The sequence below is a fragment of the Excalfactoria chinensis genome, chromosome 2 (genome assembly GCF_039878825.1).
Source record: "Excalfactoria chinensis isolate bCotChi1 chromosome 2, bCotChi1.hap2, whole genome shotgun sequence".
NCBI lineage: Eukaryota > Metazoa > Chordata > Aves > Galliformes > Phasianidae > Excalfactoria > Excalfactoria chinensis.
Genome location: NC_092826.1, coordinates 127,876,199 through 127,893,528, shown reverse-complemented (window position 1 = coordinate 127,893,528; position 17,330 = coordinate 127,876,199). Strand labels below are relative to the sequence as shown.

General features: G+C 38.6%; 1 protein-coding gene across 11 annotated transcripts in view; it reads right to left on the bottom strand.

Moving 5' to 3' along the window:
- SVIL (supervillin) overlaps nt 1–17,330 on the bottom strand; it is a 133,724-nt gene that overhangs the window by 52,462 nt on the left and 63,932 nt on the right. For 9 of the 11 annotated variants that reach the window (XM_072328781.1, XM_072328780.1, XM_072328775.1 and 6 more), the window contains 5 exons: nt 16,593–16,659; nt 11,055–11,146; nt 5,287–5,344; nt 5,009–5,160; nt 3,969–4,653 (listed from right to left, as the gene is read on the bottom strand). In XM_072328781.1, the coding sequence (XP_072184882.1) occupies nt 3,969–4,653; nt 5,009–5,160; nt 5,287–5,294 (845 nt within the window). In that variant the 5' untranslated portion in view covers nt 5,295–5,344; nt 11,055–11,146; nt 16,593–16,659. The remainder of the gene's footprint in view (nt 1–3,968; nt 4,654–5,008; nt 5,161–5,286; nt 5,345–11,054; nt 11,147–16,592; nt 16,660–17,330) is intronic. The other 2 variants (XM_072328783.1, XM_072328785.1) reach the window with 2 other exon arrangements.

Here is a 17,330-nt window from a genome sequence, read left to right as displayed (position 1 = left end):
TTTGAAGGGAATATGCAAGGACACATCTACAGCTTGCTGAAATTATTCCTTTAGTGTTAAAAACCTGTCACAGCCTGCACGTTCCCAAGGAAAGTAATATGAGTTTAATGAAGTTAGAAACTCAAGCTGCATATTGTACTTCCTAAGAAACTCTCTGGAGCAGCAGGAATCCACCTCCCTTCCAGTGCTCCAATACGGCACCTTCAGCAGTGCAAACCCTGCGAGCCCTCAGAGCCACCAGGTGAGGGTGTGCTCTGTCACTGCGTGACTAGAAACAGAAAGCTCAAGGAGCAGTAAAAGCAACCCGACTTCCTTCTGCTTCTGTGTTGGAGTTAAAGGCATATAAAGACAAAAAACTCACCTCACACTACAGTCATTTGGGATTAGAAATCCCACTAAGCTCCAGGTCTTCTGCTTCAATTTTTCTTAACTAGACATTTAATAAGAACGGTTGGAAAAGGACAAAGCAAAGAATGTTCTTAAGATAAATTTACTTGCAGTAAATACACTGGCAAACATGAGAACTCACCGACAGCTGTCACCTCATCCAAATCTAGCTTAGAACAAAGCCAAACACCAACTGCTGAAATAAATTTTGCATTCTTTTTCCAAATGCTTCTGAATTCCTTGAGGAAATTACCAAAGAGGAGGCATTCATGGGAGCTTTAACAGGAGCTGACCCAGTAGCTGAAATGGCTCTGAAGAAAGTAAACTTCCCTCTTGTCTCCTGATATGTACTTTGGCTCATTTTATAGTGGGCAGGGCACAAGCAACATTTATTTGTACTTGATCATTCATCCTTTGAAGAGGGCTGTCAGCAGAATACAGGTCATATTTTGAATGTGGAGTTAATCAGCAACTTCAGCAGCAGAACACATACAATGTCAAACAATACCCTCTCAGCACTTTGTTGTCTTCTCAATGATGGATTATAGGATTGATCATTAATTCACTTAAGACTAAAGGCACAGAGCTTCCACACTTAGTCCAAACTAAGCTGAATTTATTTTCCAGTTTGAACTCAGCAAACTAAAATTTAACAAAACAGTTTAATAACATATATGATGGGAAGCTGCTTTCAGACTGGTAGTGACCTGCAAATTGGGATTTAGACATTATTTTATTTGAGCAAACCTCTGGAGCTATTCCTACATCAGATTCCACATGAAAACGGATTTTGGTACTTTATTATCTGGTAACAGATAACAACCAACTCTCAAAAAACAAGAGGATCTTTGAGTTGGACCCTGCCTCCAGTTACTGCCAAACACAACCGATTCCATATTGGCATTGGATCTCAGAGAGACATACAACTTCTAACAAATGAAGAAGTACGTCTCCTTTAAAGACTGTTTCCTCAGCTATTTCTCTTCAGCCCAACTTCTGCACAACCTTTTATCACAGAAATAGGTGGCAGATTTAAAGTGAAGCAGCTGGAATGTATGGACTTGATATGCCTTCATCCCACTCAGCCTGAGCACGCGGCTGTTTCGTATACACACACTTGTTAGTTCTGACTTCTTTAAGACAGATTTTGGTAAACTATTTTTATGAGAACCAATCCTTGATCTTGAAAAAGCCAAATTTAAAATGAAAAGAGATTTATAAGAAGGCTGGACTTGTCCACATCAAAAGCTCATCTTTGAACCAGCCCACAAGGAGGTCTCTTCAACAAGAGCTGCTTTGCCAGAACAACTGGGAGGGCTGCATGTAGCCTGCCTAATCTGGAGCTGAAAGAGAAAATTTTCTAGAAAGCATTTCACTGTCTCATAGGTTTTCCATTACAGAAAAACAGATTGTGGTTGCTTTAAGAGAATAAAGTTCCTTTTTCACCGCAGCTGACATATTCTTGGCTATGACATGCTATTCTCTTTACTTTTCCAAGGTTGAAAACTTGATCCCTTCCTTCACCTTATAAAGCAAAGAAAATAACTTAGAAAATAAAGGATGAACCTGCCAAATTACTTCCTTCCAATTGCTCAGTATCCCTTCCTATCAGTAATTGGATTAGCCAAGAGATTTATCTCAAATTGACCATCTGCAGCAAAGGGATAATATTTTGTAGCATTTGAGTTGAGATTGCTTCTGAGATTTGTGGAGTTTGGAGTAACGCAGTCAGCTCAAAGCTCCAATACAATTCTCCTCTCGATTCTATGGGTGACCTTACGATGATTGCTTTCCTTGCTCCAGTTGCAGAACTGTAAGATTACAACAAACCACAGTAACTTCCCTAGCATGCTGACTACCTTCTGATGGCTTCTTATTTTCTTTTTTTAAAATGACATTATTCCTTAAAAGTCCAATGTGAATCGGAAGAGTCCAGTGATAGTGCATGTACCCACCTATCCCTACAGAAGAAGTTGAGCAGCATTAGAAGTCAAGTGAATAATGAAAGGAGATTAAAAAAAAAAAAATACCAAAGATCACCACCTATTCAAGAAATCAATAAATAGAACTGAAAAAAAAAGTAAGTAAAACTGCCTTCCAGCAGTTTTCAGGCAGTGTACACAGGTGACACAATCAACCCAACAGGCTGTTAACTTTTGACACTGAAAACTGACTCATCATTCAAACTTCAAGGTACAGTTATGCAAATTAGTAAGAAAGGCTGTAACCATTTAACCACTTCTATGTAAGAATCCAGTTCTGTGATTTTGATGGAAAGAATAAAGAAGTCCAATCAAGGTACCTTGTTTCTGAATTCATTGCTTCCATGGCCACAATGGCCAAATTTTTCAGCATGAGCAATTCACCAACAGTCCGCAAGGCTCTATGTATTTAGAGTGCAGATCTCACTCTAGTTTCTAACACTTTCAACTGCAGCACTCTAACATAACTTCTGCGTAAAGTTATTATTTTTCATACATGCACCTATCTAGAAATTAAGAAAATAATACCATTTAAAAATACTTATTCACTTGCTTTCAGTTACCATGATACCTCAATAGTCTGTTTTTATTTTACATTGTGAAACTATGATGTGGAATTTGTGAAAAATACTTTTTATTCCTGTTGGAAAAATCTGGTAATCCTTCTTATACATTACATTTGTCAAATCTGAAGTAATTCAGAACATCAAGTGGGAGGTTGTATTCTCCCAATTCATTGTGGAGTGTATATATACATAAAGGGTATGTATATAACATACCCTTTTACTATTTAAGCTATAAGCTATCACAGTTCAAAAGGGGTTTTATACTTTCACAGCAGGAATACAAATCAACTATCCTTTCAGCTAGCCCAAGACACTTTGCATTCTTTCACTCTGAGGCCTATTTTATCTTGGCAGAAGCTGTCAAGAAGCTATTCAAATCTTCACTGATAAACCATTCATATTTGCTTGGAAACTGCATCCAAACAATTACAGGATATAGAGGGAAAAAGTTAAAGGCTTACTTTAAAAGGTAATAATAAAAAGGCAGATTTAAAATCATATTTACTTCTGTTTCTAGTTTGCATAAATAAAGATATTTAAGAAAACATCAATTATTCCACTCCCCCAGGAGGAGCATAAATTCTGTAAGCATAAAGGTAAACCAAGCACATACCTAATCTCAGAAACACAGATATCCACATTGTTAAATCACAAACACATCACAACTCAAGAAACCCAACCAATTCAGACTCCAAGTGGATTGGTAGGGGGGCTGAAGGATACAGCGTATCTCCCAAGACAAACTGGGAGAGCTGAGAGTTGTTCAGCCAAGATAAAATCAGGTTTTGACAAGACTTTGTAGCTGCCTTCCAGTAACTAAAGGAGGCCTACAGGAAAGCTATAAAAGGGAGGGGATTTGGATTAGACATTAGGAAGAAATTCTTTACACAGATAAGCACTTCACCCAGAAAAAGCTGTGAATACCCCATCCCTGGAGGTGTTCGAGGCCACTCTGAATGGGGCTGCGGGCAAACTGATCTGGTGGGCGAATAAGTTAAACAAACTGTACGAACAAGCAAAAAATCTCTGTTACCTTTGTCTGATGTTACTGTGCAAGGGCTGATCATTCTGCAAATGGGTTGGTGAGGCTGCCCGCTTTGGTGAAGAAAGAGAATCTCGGGGGGTCTGCTTTGGTGATATTGGCACTTCATTACAGGAGGAAGACTCTCGTCCAGAAAATGTAAGTGAGACAGAACTATCCAATGTTGCTGAAGGGTCAGAAGCCTGTCTAATGGCACTGTCATCACCTGCTCTTTTATCATGCTTTTCATTTGAAAACTCTTCTTTAGCTGGAATACCATCTTTTTCACGGCTAGAGTACTCCCTGGATTCAGAAATCACACTCTTTGACTCCTTCACCTCAGTCCGGGACAAATACAAGGAGCCAGAGTCCTTGTTTTCATCATCATGCCTTTCACTTCTCAATCCCTTTCTTTCCACACTGTCAGGATCTTTCCTTGCCCGGGAATATCTGGATGAGTAGTCAGAATCCAAATCAGAATCAAGAGTTAATCCATACTTTTCTGCCAGCTGGCGCCGTCTCTCTGCCTTGTACCTAGCTATTCTTTCTGCTTTAGACTCTAGTTCATGGGTATCCATGTTTCCTGTAGTGTACAACGACTCTGTATTTCCTCCTGTGGTTTCTGCACGGTATCTGGATGATCTGGGTTGTTTCTCTACAGAAGAATCTGAAGTTTCCTCCTCTTCATTTGATCTTCCTGTCAAAAGTACAACACATATGGACAAATCCACCCAAAACTCCACCAAGTACTCTGGCCAAATTACTCTGAATGGTGGGTAAATGCTTTCCATTTTCTTACAAATCAAAATGTACTAATGACTGCATAGACATACCACAATTTTGCACTACAGACTTCAAAGGCACATAAAAATGATTAATAAGTAATTGTAACCCTCTAAGAGTTTCATAACTAATTATTATATCAAATTATTATTATATCGGCAGGTTAAAAGAAAATCCTGATCACAGCTGTTCTACAAAACTCTTCTGTTACTGAGCATGCGATGGGGTAGAAAACATGAAGTAATTCAGCAAAGGAATATACTACTCACCTAAGTGATGACTGTATGGATCAGTTGCACGCATATATCTTGGTGTATCTTCTTCTAGTAAACGGTGTGTGACTGACCCCGGGCAGTTCTGTAGAAGCATAGGTTGTGTATCATTTTCAATTCCCTCTAAGCGTCTAGCTATTCTCTCCTTTCTGAAAAAGATGCAGAGCACCTGAAGTCAAACATCCTCGAGGATTTGAAGGGAGAGTTTCTAAGAGGAGGTAACAAAACAAGCTGTATGTTTTGTTTTACAGGCCAAAGACTTTTTCTTTTTTTACCTTTTCATTTCCAAATAATCTTGGTTGTTTGGTTCAAACAGTTTTCTTAATTCTGAAACTGAGACAACAAAAGATTATACAGTTTATAAGCTACTAAGTTTCAGAAACTCAAAGAAACTTTCTAAAATGCTTCAGAATAAGAAGGAACAGTCAAAACGTTAAGAGATTTCGCATAGTTTTTGTCTGGATACAAGCATTACCTTTTGTTTTCCTAGTTTACTCTGTCAAAAGTGCATTCGGCCAACAGATGCAAACACCAAGGAGTTCTCCAAGTGCTTCCAGGCTATGTTAGTTTTTAAGATCCAGTGTAAACTGGGCAAGTTATATTTTCATTAGCTTACATGCTGTATTAACTACTTCAAAACCAGGCTGTACAGAGTTACTGTTTACACTGTCTACACCACGGTTGGTAACCATGCTTAAAGAGAAAAAGTGCCTTTTATTCCTTAGTTCCCACTGCTGCAAGTGGCTCAAGTTTGGAGATAATCTGTACAAAACACCACATATTCTCACAGTATTCCTCTGTGGTTAACCACTTCACTTGTAGTTCTAACTGGACACATTCTCCTTCTCTTGCCCTAAACTGTTTGGTGGTGTTATGTGCTAGCAGACAGCTGTCACATCACAAAACAGTAGAGAACCAACAAGAGGCATGACAGATGAAGTAATGCCTATATATACATGTATGTGCACTGTTATCAGCGGTGTTTGCAAACCACACTGGAGCAGTGAGTGCTACACAATCAAGTGTGGTGTCATTTCTTACCACCAAGAAGAGAAGCCATTTGGGCTGTCAATGGACAGAGTGGATTGGAGAGACTGTGGATGTCATAAGTCCCCAAACTGCCATTGCCTTGGCTAAGACATGGTGCTAAAAGCTTTGTGTATCTATTCTGATGTAATGTGTCTCTACTCTTCTGATCCTGTTCACTGGAATCAAAAGCTCAAGCAAACTAAAATACACAGCTTATTAAATCACTCTGAGATTGCCATCAGAAACACCTGATGACTCAGTAGAATCTAGAAGACACTGTTCCACACCACTGCAGAAGTGACTTCACCAGCTTCGCTCCTTATTGGACTTCACAGATCTAGATATTTCTAAGTTAAATATTGTTGAAACACCGCCTTTTTAAAGGTCAGGTGCACATTCTCTCCCTTTCCTTCTTAACTGTTAGAATTGATGAGCAAATCTAAGTCAACGTTTCAGCTGACGCATACCCCAGATGTTTTCTGTAGTCACTATCTGTGCTTGCACATCACATCACAGCTAGGAAAAGATAGATTGGCTCTCATATCACATTTACATGATGAAAAGCCACCAGGTCTCCAGGTAAAAGGCCTTTGACCAGTAAGACTGAATACAATGTTATTCTACTACTCAGAAAGGCAAATGACTGAGGTATTGAAATAGTGTCTGAGGCTGAAGATGGATGCCTACAAGAATATAATACATAGTGCAAAAAAAAAAAAAAAAAAAAAAAAAAATCATCTGGTACACTCTGAAAAAGCCCTACTCTACATTATTACAGAATGCAGACTCAAACTATCAACTTCAGTTTTTTAAAGCAGGTTACGTCAAACTGCTTGCTGTCATACCATAAAAATCTAAGGTGTTCCACCCTACCTAACAGGGCTAACCCCCTCCCACACCTTGCTTAAGCATCTGCAGCAAAACAGGGAGAAGCCTTCATTGTTGACCAAACATGGAGAAAGTCTCTGAAAGCCAGCAAGCTCCAGGCAGAGATCTCTACAAACAGGTAAGAACTGGATGTGGCCAATGGAAAATCTGCATCCCAAACCAAGATTAAAGGAAGATGAGTTCTTACACTGTGTTTTCATAAGTTTGTTTTTTTTTCCTCTCAGTTCATGAGCAATTCCCACACTGCTCTACCCACTCAGTATCATTCAGTGAACTATGTTAAAGATCATATCCACGTGAAACAAGCTGTTCCACATTGACACCAAAGGAAATGATTTCTCAAATACTTTGCTTTCCAACTCTACCAAATCTATTTCTATTTAATTTTCTTCCCCTGGGTATTAAGGTTTTTCTCTTGCACCTGTTGACTATACATACAAGAAATGGTCAAAACAAAAGCCATAATTGTTCTGCTACTTCAGACAAGTAGAAGGCCTCCATCACTCACAGTTAATAAGACCACTTTCCAGTCAAACCCTGATTGTTTTCCTTCCCCAGCCACCAATTTATTCAGCCCTTTAAAACATCAGAAAACAGGTCTTTTAGAGCATTTTAGTCAGGCTCTGAAGCACAGCTTCATATATTAATGTATACAATAAATTTGGAACATCCAAAGAACTCCCAGCAGCATTAGCTCAGCTCCCTATATGTGTTAGCTGAAGTTCCAGAGATTCTACTACCACTCTGCAGTCCTAAAAAGAGCACTGGACTCACAAAGCATCGCTCCAACACCTTCCCAAACAACATGGGACAAAAATAGCATGAGGCTGCTCTACACTGCCTTATACTTTTTCCACACTTGAGATTCCAGACATCTACTCAGGGATATGATTTAGCAGAGGTTTGTTGTTGTGGTATTGTTTTGTGGTTGTTTTTTAAGAGATAGGCTACTGGTTAGGCTGCGGTTGGACTTGATGATCTTCAAGGTCTTTTCCAACCTGAGTAATTCTATGATTCTATGATTCTATGATTCTATTTCAGCTAGGTTGACCAATACCTGCAGAGTTCTTTTAGGAAAATAGTTTCAGTCATACTTTTCTTCAGCAATAGTCTATAAGATGAAAAATATAAAAACAACACAAATTCCACAATGAAATAAAAACAGAAAAGAAAAACAGAAAAGAGAAAAGAAAAGAAAAGAAAAGAAAAGAAAAGAAAAGAAAAGAAAAGAAAAGAAAAGAAAAGAAAAGAAAAGAAAAGAAAAGAAAAGAAAAGAAAAGAAAAGAAAAGAAAAGAAAAGAAAAGAAAAGAAAAGAAAAGAAAAGAAAAGAAAAGAAAAGAAAAGAAAAGAAAAGAAAAGAAAAGAAAAGAAAAGAAAAGAAAAAGAAAACGCAGGGAGTCTTCTATTACCATAATGCTTTTTTTGCTAACTAAAATACAGAACTTAAAATTATGAAAATTAGTAGGAAAAATTTCTGTCCCAAGGACCTTGGCTGGCTTTTGCATGCTTAGGTGATCACGTTTCTCTTTTTTGGTTTGCAGTCTGGATACGCTGGTGCCAGTTTCCCATCTGTTCACAAATGTTTTTCCACATAACCAACAGAAACAACATCATCTCAAAGGTATCCATGACAAAGTTAAAGAATAATAACACCTCTTCCTAAAAGGTAGCACAAAGATCTGATTCAGCAAACAAGACTCTGATTGAGCACATGAGAAAAGACTAAAATTCATTTCACAGTAAAAGCTCCTTATCTAAGTTAATTCATGTTAACAGTTCACAAGCACTGTTAGTAAATGTAATTAAGAAAAAGGAGAAACAGCAACAGTTCAGGAACTGTCCTGTGCTTCGGGATGCTGAGCATATGCTCAGAATGCCTCATTTCAGGACGCTGAGCAAGATGCTGTGGTAAGATATTCTCTAAGGCAGACTGTTGAGGAGGCATCTTAATTTCGGGGACTAGACCTTCTGAGCAGAATTTACCCTCTAAGACCAGGTTTCTAGCAAAAGCGGTACTGTTCCATGTCTCATCCCAGGGTAGTTTTTAAAAGCATATTTGGATTTCACATTACAAGAATTTTAAAAAGCAAGCACTTCAAATTTGAGTGAGATTCCTTAGAGGATTCAGAAATATTTCAGAAAAGTCACTTACAAAATACAAACGTTTTTGCTGGAAGACCTCTTTAATAATAGCACAGCAGAAACATGCTGGTAAAGTTAAAGGCACATGATAATATTATTCTTAAAATACAGAACTTGTAAAAATTAAATCTAGTCTTTGGAAAATCTCCCAAAGAAGGTAGAGATGTACATTTAAAAAGCTTGCACAGAGGTGCAGGTTTATAAAGCCTGTGTAGAGATGGGTTAAAATTTACCTGCCGTGGACATGATTTCTTAGAAACTGTAAATATTCACTGCAACACAATTTTTCCTCAAAATGCTTAACACAGTAGAGTAGCCAAACTACCTTCTATTCATGCTAGCAGGGGCGCACTAATATACTTAATGCTTAATCATAAGCAACAGTATGTGAGACTTCAGCTAGACTCTGATCATTAATTCTGTCCCTGTCTGTTGAAAATTAAGTATGTTCCTACCCATTTTCCAATACATGAAAATGTGGATCAAAGACAACCCTTAGATGGGGAAAATAGTCTCAAGTAACGCAGCCTCAGAATGTAAGAATCAGCTCCAGTACACACCAAATGTGGTGTTTTTGTTGCAAAAATCAATTCTTCAGACAAAAAGAGACATCTTGGAACAGAAACTAGCTCACTGAGAAGTAACTTGCAGAGAAGGTTTCCCAAGTGAAGGCTCTCACAGTTAACTTACTGCCCATTTCGGCCAGCGTGCCTGCAAAGCTAAGTATCTGGAGTAATAAGGGACTGTTTATTCACAGTAGTTTGCACTGTATAAGTGCATGTTTTTTTATTCTATCAATGTGCCAATGAAATCTGTTTCTAAACATTTGCACAAGAGCAAGCACATCACTTAAACATTATGTTGGAAGAAGAAAGCTGCAGTAAATTATATTAGAGATAAAGCCAGTTAGTTCCATTTTCCTGGAATTAGTGCATCTAGCCTTGTAGACTTTTGTCTGAAAAGGGTAAAATACCACTAGTTTTAAGAGAATACAAACAACATTTTAATCAAAGCTCTGAGCTCTACAACATGCCTGAAACAAAGGAAACATCTTTATGCTAATTACGTAGAGCTCTTCATTCAAATGTAATCTTTCAACCTAGTTCCAAAAAGACTGCGACTTCCTCTAACAAACACAGGTAAATTTCAGTCCTCTATTTCAACTGTGTTGAAATATAAAGATAGCACTGAAGTCTTCTTACGTTGTTCAAGGTAAGATGACAAACTTAAAACCAAACAAAAAGTATCCCCCAATGCACAAAAAACAGCTGCTAGGTTTCTCTGAATACCTCACTCCTTAAAATACTATGGACAGACAGGATATTAGAGTCGTTTTTCTTACTTGAAAAAGACATTAAGCCAGAGCCTCTGGTTCTTGAATAATTTGGCTACAGTGAGATTTACTATCTACTGTAAACAAAATTTCTTATATGAGTCAAGTCATAGAACTAGCCACAGCCCACCTGCTGAATTGCTTAACAGTGATAGAGCCAAGAGCATTGGGAATACTGCTGTTCTGCTCTGCTACAAAATGGTATCATCCACTATAAATTATACCTTATGTAGTACACGTCCTTTAGCGTGCAAGATCAAAGTTCTGTGTGTAGTCAGTCATTCACATGAACATGGTAATTCTACAGAGAGTGACTGGAAAGAGCTATAACTACAAGCCAAGTTAATACCTTTCAATTCAGTACTCATCTACTTGTACAAAGAAATGTTTCAGAAGTATTAAATTTCAGCTACTTTTTAAACTACTCAAAACGAGGTACACAAAACAGCTTTATGAAACAGGGACATAATGTCCTGTAAAAGAGCATTGTGATTCATCCCATTTCAGCCCATTTTCATACTTCATGGGGAAAAGAAAACTCGTTTACAAAACAGCTGTGCCTAAGTGAATATAACTGTGCTGTGCACTTGCGTAGACAAAATTTCATACTCTATTACCATTTGTGTTCATAATATATCTCCCTTACCTACCTTTTGGAAGTACTGCTAAGAGGTTAGCATCAATATCCTTTGTGCTGTTCGCAAGTTCTTCTTTATCTTCAAAGGAGAACTCCTTCTGAAAACTAAAAGCAACATCTGGCTTACAGAACTGTGACTGTTTTTGCTACAAATCAAATACAGTCAAGATGTAACCCATTTCTGCAAGATAGTCCAACAGAGATACCAAAGAAAATACTTTCCATAAGAATGAAATTAAGAAATAACCCCAATAAACTCCTGAAGCCAAACCTAACATCATTTGAAACTTATTTGGAACTGACTATGACACATTTTTGCATTAAACTGCTTACCAGAGACTGCCTTCAAAACTAGTAATTGCATTTGAAATCTATATAGAATGACTTGCCACAAATACTAAAACATACTTCATCAAAAGCAGTACTGACTGTACTCTCCACCCAGAAGCCTTCTGCACGACCACCTAGTTGCTGTTCCTGCTCTGATCTCTGGATAACACACAGTTCATAATACATTTAATAGTAACAGGTCATTCAGTCACTTCATAACAGCAAAATGCCCAATTACATGAGAAAGAATCTCTTATGTTCATTAAACATACAAATTTTCACTCTGAAATGGAAGTATCATAATTGACTATAGTGACGTTTTCAGAAAAGAAGTGTTCATCCCTGTGGGATCTACTCTATTAAATATGGACGGAAACCTGTTGCATTAGAATCATAGAATCATAGAATTGCTCAGGTTGGAAAAGACCCTAAATATCATCAAGTCCAACCACGATCCAACCATACTACCCTAACTGACAACCCTCTGCTAAATCATGTCCTTGAGCACCACATCCAAATAGTTTTTAAACACATCCAGGGATGGTGACTCAACCACCTCCCTGGGGAGGCTATTCCAGTGCTTAAAAGCCCTTTCTGTAAAGAAATTTCTCCTGATATCCAACCCTGCTGCAACTTGAGGCCACTTCCCCTCGTCTTGTCACCAGTGAGACCAACCCTGCTCTCACTGCAATGACCTTTCAGGTATCCGTAGAGAGCAATAAGGTCTCTCCTCAGCGTTCTCTTCCCCAGTCTAAACAGCCCCAATTCCTTCAGTCACTCCTTTTAGGGCATATTCTACTAGGCCTTCACAAGCCTTGTTGCTAATCTATTCCAAACAAGCATAAGTACTAGTCTTAAGATCTTTAGTAAATTATGTAGGCAGGTGTAACAGATGCAAATCCCCACAGTGATCCTGGGATTGTCATTTTGCCATAGAACTGATGTGCTGTACAAATTGCTGACATTCTGATAAAACAAATTGCACGGCCTTACCATTGGAAAATCTTTTCTTTGGACAGTTTTTAGATGGCTTTTTGAAGAGCTAAATATCCTTCCATCAAGGGTATTTGGCAAGGAAGAAAAAAGAAACTGTCCTTTATTGTACTAATTAATCCAAATGAACATTTCTCACTGAAAACACTGAAATACAATGACTAAATAATATCTTACATGAACTGAAAGAAATATTTGCTTCTTAATCATTTACAAATAATTTAGCTTTGTATGAAGACAGTGTAGGGAAAACTGAACTCTTGAAATGACTATCAAGAACTGGTTGTGTCATATCCAGGCACCATGCCACCTGCTGCAAAATGTCTTCACAACTGCACTTAAAGTAATTGTTCAAGGTGCTGCCAAGAGCAGGAATGCTAGCCACCACAGAAAAGCAATAGCAAATAGAAGATTAAGAGCAGCAGCAAGCTGCCTGTTACAGAAAATCATGCATCCTTACAGGGTAAAAACACTTAGAACTGAAAAAAAAAGTAATTCCATAGTGGCCACAAGCAAATGGGTGCGTATGACATCTGAGATCTGAGACTGGGCAGGGACTCAGCCAATTAATAGCACACTTCCAATTGCTTAACCCCATACTCAAGCACTCATGGGTTTGATTAGCTTCACAATATGCTATTTTCTTACAGACAGCTTCCGCAGAAACCCCAAGGTTTCAAGGACTCAGTTTCAATTTGAAAGCAGTTTCTACTCCTTTTGGCTGAGGTTGGAAACTTCAACTAAATCAAAACCAAAATCAATTTTGCCAAAGCATTTTGATTACAGAAGATTTGTCTCAAAGTGCTGAGGGACCCAGTTTATGACTTTTGAATATCTGGGGTTTGTTTGATAGCATCTCCAATAGCTTCTGTAATGCTGGTATCAGTGCAGTACCCTATGCTTCCATTAATCTAGGGCTCTCAATGTTCATTTATGCAGCAAAATCCTTGTTTAAATTAACTGCACGCTAACATCCACCACTGTCCCTGACTGACATCAATTTCCAAGGGAAAATCCATATAGAATCATGACCAGTACTAGCACATTGGTTGCAAAAAGAATGGCATTACTGGATGGCGTGTAGATTTTCAACAAACTTTCAAGTATTGTAAACTAGTTCAGTTGACCTCTGCCCCTTCATCCAAACTGTTTCAAAGACTCTAAAGCTAGAGATCCTTTAATTGTAGCCTAAGCATCGCTAGCTGGGTTTATATGAATTTGTTCTCTCACCAGCACAGTTACATTACTCCTTAACAGAGTTTCCATTTTTACTCAGTTTTTTCAGTACAGCCTTTTCTAATTTCACTGACCATCATTAAAAAAATATTCTCTACCTGTTTCAGTTTTAAGTCACCTTTTTTGTATGGTGACCAGAACTGGAACATTTTGACTCTAGGCCCAGCTCTGCTAATGTCCTGTAAAAACGGGACTTCTAATGGAGAAAGCATGATTATGTGACCAGCTGGATGAATGAAGCGCCCTACAATGTTTGTCTTTTCAGAACTACACTACGTTATTTGCTCAATCCCACAAGAGAAACTAATATGCCAAGGCTTTGATTTCATCAGTTGCAAGTGACAGAAAAATTTATTAGCCCCCGGTGTACAACCATGCACTTAGTGTTATTACATTACGTCCCTTTTTTCATTCCTTTTCAAGGTCACCCAGTTCCTCCTGCACATGAACTCCTTTCTCCTTTGTACTGAGGGTGGTTTCCAGCCTCTGATCACTGGTAGATTTCATTACAATTCTTGTAATAATTGCAAACTTCTTAAGCTTAACCTTGATGGGCTACATGACATCATAGGCTACCTGTGTCTCTTCACAGTTTCACCCATGCCCTCATTTACACTTTCCCTGGAGACAGATGGTCAACATCTATTTATTTATTTTAACCATTAGCTGTTTTTTTCTAGTGACTACTATCCACAGAGGAGAATTTTTGCTTCTCCTCTTTGCAGGCAGTTTTGTGACATGCTCTCTCACACTGCTACAGGTAGAATTGCTTGTTTTAAATATTTACACATTAGAAACAAAATGTTTTCAACCAATTAAATTGCTTTTACTAGATCAGAGAATTCAGAGACAGACTACTGTTCTGAAGATGACGGCCTGTCCAAATAACTGGCTATTTATAGGTACATATATAAAAATCGTTCTAAAAATGAATGTAGACATATTTAGGCCATGTCACAGTATTCACTGAGAACATTCATTAGGAACCTAAATTGAGTCAGAATGATGTTAAAGCAATTCTAAGTAGTTTTAAAAGTAACAATTTTTGGAAATCATTCATAAGGGTTTAAAAAATATACTCATAAGCAATTCCACATCAAGACTTCTCTTTTTCCCTCAAGGGAATCTATCTAGATGTTGCCCTGTTTTATTAGTTTATCCACTAAAGGAGCAGGTGATCATCAATTTAGTTGCTTACATAGGGTCAGACAGCCCAATTTAGATTGCCAGGTATACTGTGCTTTCAGACTCATCCACTGCCCTTTTTCCTATCTGTTAAATTTGTTATCACAGAATCAGTTGTAGGGATTGGAGGGAACCTCTAGAAATCATCAAGTCCAGCCCCCTTCAAAGCACACTCCCTATAGCAGGCTGCACAGGTAAGTGTCTAGGCAGGTCTTGAATATCTCCTGAGAAGGAGACTCCACAACCTCCCTGGACAGCCTGTTCCAGTGCTACATCACCCTTACTGTGGAGAAGTTCCTTTACATATTGGTGCAGAACCTCCTATACTCCAGTTTATGGCCATTTCCCCTTGTCTTGTCCCTGCAGACCACTGAAAAGTGGTTGGCCATAAAAGGTTGTACCAAAAAAGGAACTCCTCCTCGTTTGCTTGCCTGGAATATAGTCTGTGTTTACAGTTCATGAAATAGAATCAACATCATGAGGTCCCACAAGTTCACTTCATGGAGCATTTATATGTAGTTTGGCCCCAGGTTGCCAAGGAACTCATGCTATACAATTTCCAGGAGTTCATACAATACCTATTAAAACACAGACAGTGTTTCACAACCTCAGTAGCTTTTCTTTAAAAATGATGTAGAATTGGCATTAATAAAGCATCTGACAACCTCAGTAGGTACACTGCTCTTGTAGGTTCCAAAGTACAGGCTCCTCCTACACATCAGGGATTCCAATTTGAAAACTTCATCTGCTGCAGTAGCAGCATATGGTTTCTAAATAGCTGTCCCACTAACCTAGTTACATGCCCAGAAGCAAGCAGAAGTTTGATCCAAATGCCACTGGTAACACTGCTCTGGCATCTGGATAAAAACTGCAGGACATAATGAGATCTTCTGATTGAAAGACATACATGAAAATTCGCTTGTATACCTGCCAGAGATGGGCTTGGCATTCATTATTCTTCTCTTTCTTTACTTCCACAATTTCTCTGGATTCCTATATAAAAGATCTGTCCCATGGTTGCATCTTTCTCCAGTAGTCTTATCCCAGATTTCCCCTACCTGCACTCCTTAAGACCATGCATCTCATATACCTGCTCCCTGTTTCTCTACAATACAGCAGGCAACCAGAAAAGCTCAAGAAGTATGTACTGATGGGAGGGGGTCCCACAGATGAAGTGGGGAAGGGAACAGAGAGGGAATTGGACCTGCCACATTGCTTACCTAAGCACTACAACACCTTACCTAGACCAGACCTTAAGGCTGCAAGCATGAGGAAGCAGCGCCCTGCAAGGAATCAACCACCTCACCACTCTGTTTGCTTGCAAGATTCCCTTTTATATGTTGACAATGCTGTCTGCATAACTGTACCAGTAATTCCCTCACCTTGACCACCTCACTTTTCAGACAGATCAGTTTTGCGCGCTGGCCCACTAGATGTCTGCGCTGTGTCCGTGCCTTTCAGGAAAGTCAGACTTTGAGCAACCTGGTCTAAAGGGAGGTAGCCCTGCCTATAGAAGGAGGGTTGGAACCCTCAACCAACTCAAACCATTCTATGATTCTATGATTCATTGCAGCAGTACAAGATGTTGCACAGAGTGGGCCTCTTTCCTTAGCAGTACCAGTTGTAAATCTACACGATTATTTAGCAGGTAGTTCTCAATAACTGTTCAGACCGAAGCTTGGTCCTGTGAGAGGCCCAAGAATCATTTTTTCCCAGCAAAAGAACAAATGGAGATTCATGCCATGATTGAAGAAACAATCATGGAATGAATCAACTTCACCAGGCAAGAAGACAGACTTGGCCTTACCTTAACGCTCTTTTCCTGTGGAGCAATCGTGAAGGTTTAAATCGAACAGAGTTTCCTTTGTCAAAATCTGTGAAATTAAAAATAATAATTATTATAATAATGAAAAAAGGAAAAAAGAAAAAACCCAACATTAAAAAGACATGCTCTAATAAATAGGGAGCTTATATGAAACCGCTTTGTAACTTCCAGCCACACTCCTTTTCCACTAGAAAAAAAAATTGTACAAAGGTGTTTCTTCTAGTGAGAGGAGCACAGGCTGCCATGCCCAACGTGGTGATAAACCAAAGCTTCATAAAAGTAAGTACAGACAGTAAAACATATGGCAGTTTCATAAAGTATCAAAGCTTTTGATATTCTAATCCCAGTATTCAGAGTAGCACTGGAGCCTGGGGATGTCATTTAAATTGCTTGCCTTGGTTTCCCTGCTTACAAAATGGACACGCAGTAGATACAATTATAAAGCACTTTGATAATGAAAAATGCAGCAACAGCCTTTACGGTTGCAGCCAGGCAATACTCTAAAAACTGCATAATCACTGCAGAAATCACAGATACCCAGCTGAGGGTTTGCTGTAGCAACATTATTACACCATCCATGACAAAAGAATTTCTGAAGGTTGACCACTGTTTGGAAACTCCTGGTTTTTTCTGAGTAACCTTAGGACTTGCTCTGCATTCTACTCTGATAATAAATATGTCTACATGAGAGCAAAATCACACGAGATGCAGCCTTAAATT